General features: G+C 37.7%; 1 protein-coding gene across 1 annotated transcript; it reads right to left on the bottom strand.

Moving 5' to 3' along the window:
* Positions 1-378: 378 nt before the first annotated feature.
* On the bottom strand, positions 379-3,013 carry LOC130954838 (cytochrome b561 and DOMON domain-containing protein At4g12980-like). The gene is made up of 3 exons (XM_057881612.1): positions 2,205-3,013; positions 1,111-1,365; positions 379-835 (listed from the first exon to the last, which is right to left on the bottom strand). Exons 1-3 carry the CDS (start codon positions 2,847-2,849, stop codon positions 533-535), a joined length of 1,203 nt encoding a protein of 400 aa, XP_057737595.1. The 5' UTR covers positions 2,850-3,013; the 3' UTR covers positions 379-532.
* Positions 3,014-3,268: the final 255 nt, after the last annotated feature.

Genomic DNA, 3,268 nt, shown 5'->3' with positions numbered 1-3,268 from the left:
TTTTAATAGTCACTAAAGTTAATCAAAGAGAAACAGAAAATAAATGAAAACTATAGATGAGGTCTTGAGGATGCCAAATCAGAACTAATATATATATGGACATAAATGTGCTTAAATATGTTGCTTTTTGAATATCCTAAAAATATAAGAACTTTCCTGTTTATGGTTGGACATATGTTAATATTACCGATGAAAAAAGTTTTTATAAAAAAATAGAATTTTTAAATTTTCAAGCCATTTCATGTGCATTTATTAAAATAAAAATGTTTGAAAACTTCTAATAATAATCTTTAACATATGTCCTTAAAACACATATTATCTAAAAGCCTAAAGAAAAAATTTAAGATGCCAACACTTTTATTGAAATCTGGCCATCACTTAACCATCAAAAGAAAAATGAATAATCCTATACCATTAGATGTCATTTCACACTATTAAAAATATTGATAATGGCTAATTCATGGCTACACATCGCACATTCTGCTGGTCCCTAACATTCCTTAAACCTAAAATATACAAGTGACTTGATCATTCACATGTTTAAGGGTTGTTGCCTGCTTTGTCCATTGTATCCGTCATATGGTTTGGTGCTAGACTTTCTCTTCACGACAATAATCCAGGTGATCACCTCCAACAATAACGCGACTGCACCCAATGAAGCAATCACTACAATGTAAGTTGATTTCCATTTCCTTTCAGGATTCAAGATGTCAAAGCCCCTGAATATGTTGATAATGCCCAGGATGATTATAGTGTAACCAAAGCTGTGGTGATAGATATTCCAAAAGTATCTATATTTATGATCCTTCTTTGGCCTTATGAACAATGCGAACATCTGCAAGTCCAGACAGATAGAAAGGAGAAGAAATAGAATAATTAACTGTTACAAAATAGTTAAAATTGCTAAAACTTCAATCTCTAAAGTGTATGCAGCCCAAAAGCATCCACATTTTGACGTGAGAACATATCATTTTCTGTGTTATCCCATAAATCACTTTTTTGGTACAAATTTTTTATTCAATTATTTTTTAATGGACAAAAAAACCATAGGACTAGAGGGACTAACACATCTATGGGACTAGATTAAAAGAACATTGGAAAACATTTTACCTGTATAGTGGCAAGACAAAAGAGGGTAATTCCAATATTGCGATGAACACTGTAGACAACCCCTGCTGATTCGCTTCCAAGTTTAAGACCAGTTGCCCAGCCAGCAACACCAATTGCATAAGCAGATACCTGGCAGCCAGCATGAAGATAGAACCAAGCTGGATCTGCGGATGGGTACGTTCTCATATACCTTGCTATCACTGCTCCAAGGGGAAACAGGACACCCCAACTCACAGAGTTCAGCACTCCATGAATCTATCATTCAACATAAACCATCGATTAAAATTCTGTTAAAACAAGTCAGCAATCATTTTTAATTAAGTAAGCTGCCACTTGACAACCACCGGGACAAACTTGTGTGTTGGTTCAATTGATTCCATGAAACATAAGTGAAAAGCATTGCTCGATTTAACCAACAATCTAAAATCTAAATCCAATGAAACTATTTCACTCACCGTAGAGATTCCTCAATTCATCCAAAAACTAATGGCGCATAAACAACACGAAAAACTCTAACAGAACATCAAAAACCCAAAGAAAAAGTAACCCAGTGAGCAGGCAAACTCGACCGAGTATACATACAAAACACTCACTGTATTTTTTTCTTTTTAAGTTTATTTGGTTTTATATAAGATCAGAAAAACTAATCCATAACTCAAAACACCACAACCCCGAACGAAATGAAATACAAAAAATCATATTTTTAAAATACAAGCTAAATCCAAATTCTTAAGGGGATTATTTAAAACAATAAAGAGCACACACGTAATTTATGAAATCATAAAAAGTTACCAGAAAACTAAACCCCCACAATTTTAAACGAAACTGAAAAAATAACATAAATAACTAATACCTTCATCTAACACCCTCCACAGTAACAATAAAATAAAATTGAGGTAAATCACAAAAACTAGAAATAAAATAAACGGTAATCCACCCGAGGCATTTGTGCCTCCCAAAGATCAGAAAAGAAGTTTGATAAATTTCAATTGGTCTCTCAAATATAAAAAGGTTTCACAGATATTTTGTCAAAAACTCAAGTTTTCCGGTGATAAACTAAAACAATGTGTACCCTAAAACAACATGAAACTCACATTCTTCTTCTTGGTTCTAGAGTCCACTGCACCACCACTAACATTGTGGTCTCCAATCAAGTTGAGCATCCCCTTGGAATTGAGATTCTCCGGAGCGAAGTCGTGCTTGTCAAATCTCCCAGCTGTGACGGAGGGCCCCACCTGCCACACCTGGTTCAAGGTCGTAACCTTCTCTGGCACCTTCATGTTTGCGAAGATCATTATGGCTCCTCCACTCTCCTCACCCTTCAAGCCCCATACTTCGAACGACAGCTTCCCTGGGACCATCTCACTGTACGACTTGATGTCGAGGGTCTTGACGGTTACGGCTCCGTTATTGCCATCCTTATAGGCCACCAGTGCCTGTGCCCCCGCCATGCCCAACCCGGTCGGGTTTATGGCCCACGAGATCCAGCCGCTCGGATGTGGCGGGGACCCAACGAAGGCGACTGAGAGGGAGAAGTTGGTAGCGTTGTGGGTCCAATGAAGGAAAGTGGTGAGATGTGGGAGGTCCATGCAGTTGGAGTATAGCTTGTTGCTGTTGCTGCCGTCGGTTAGCTTCTGGTTGGTGCATGTGTCAGCGGAGGAAGTGCTGGCGAATAGTGTGGTGAAGAGGAGGAAGATCAGGGGACTGGTAAGCGGTGGTCGCAACGGTGGTGACGCCATTGTAGGTCGTTGTAGTGAAGAGGGAACAAGAAGACAAGCGGAGAAAGAGGGAAAAGAAGGAGAGCGCGTTGAGCGTATGTCTTTGTGTTTGGCTGATGGGTTGGGTTAGAGAGAGACACAAAGAGACACAGAGTGAGTTGGTGGACGTGAGGCCTAAATTCAAGGGAAACCGAACAAGATTGGAGCTTAAATTATGGACTTGATGACACTTCTTTTTTCTCCAACTATTAAAATGATACCGGAAAGGCGGAAACGTTACATTTTGACCAAAATAATCGTTAAAGATATGAACAATAAATATTATGTTTTTATAAGTGAAAAAAATTATTGTGTTTAACAAATAATTTATTTATTTGATCTGAATTTTTCTGACCACCTTTGAACAACTATTTGAAATATGAAAAAAAAAATTAGAGCAA

This window comes from Arachis stenosperma, chromosome 10 (assembly GCF_014773155.1).
Source record: "Arachis stenosperma cultivar V10309 chromosome 10, arast.V10309.gnm1.PFL2, whole genome shotgun sequence".
Taxonomy (NCBI): Eukaryota; Viridiplantae; Streptophyta; class Magnoliopsida; order Fabales; family Fabaceae; genus Arachis; species Arachis stenosperma.
This window is presented reverse-complemented; position numbering and strand designations above follow the sequence as displayed.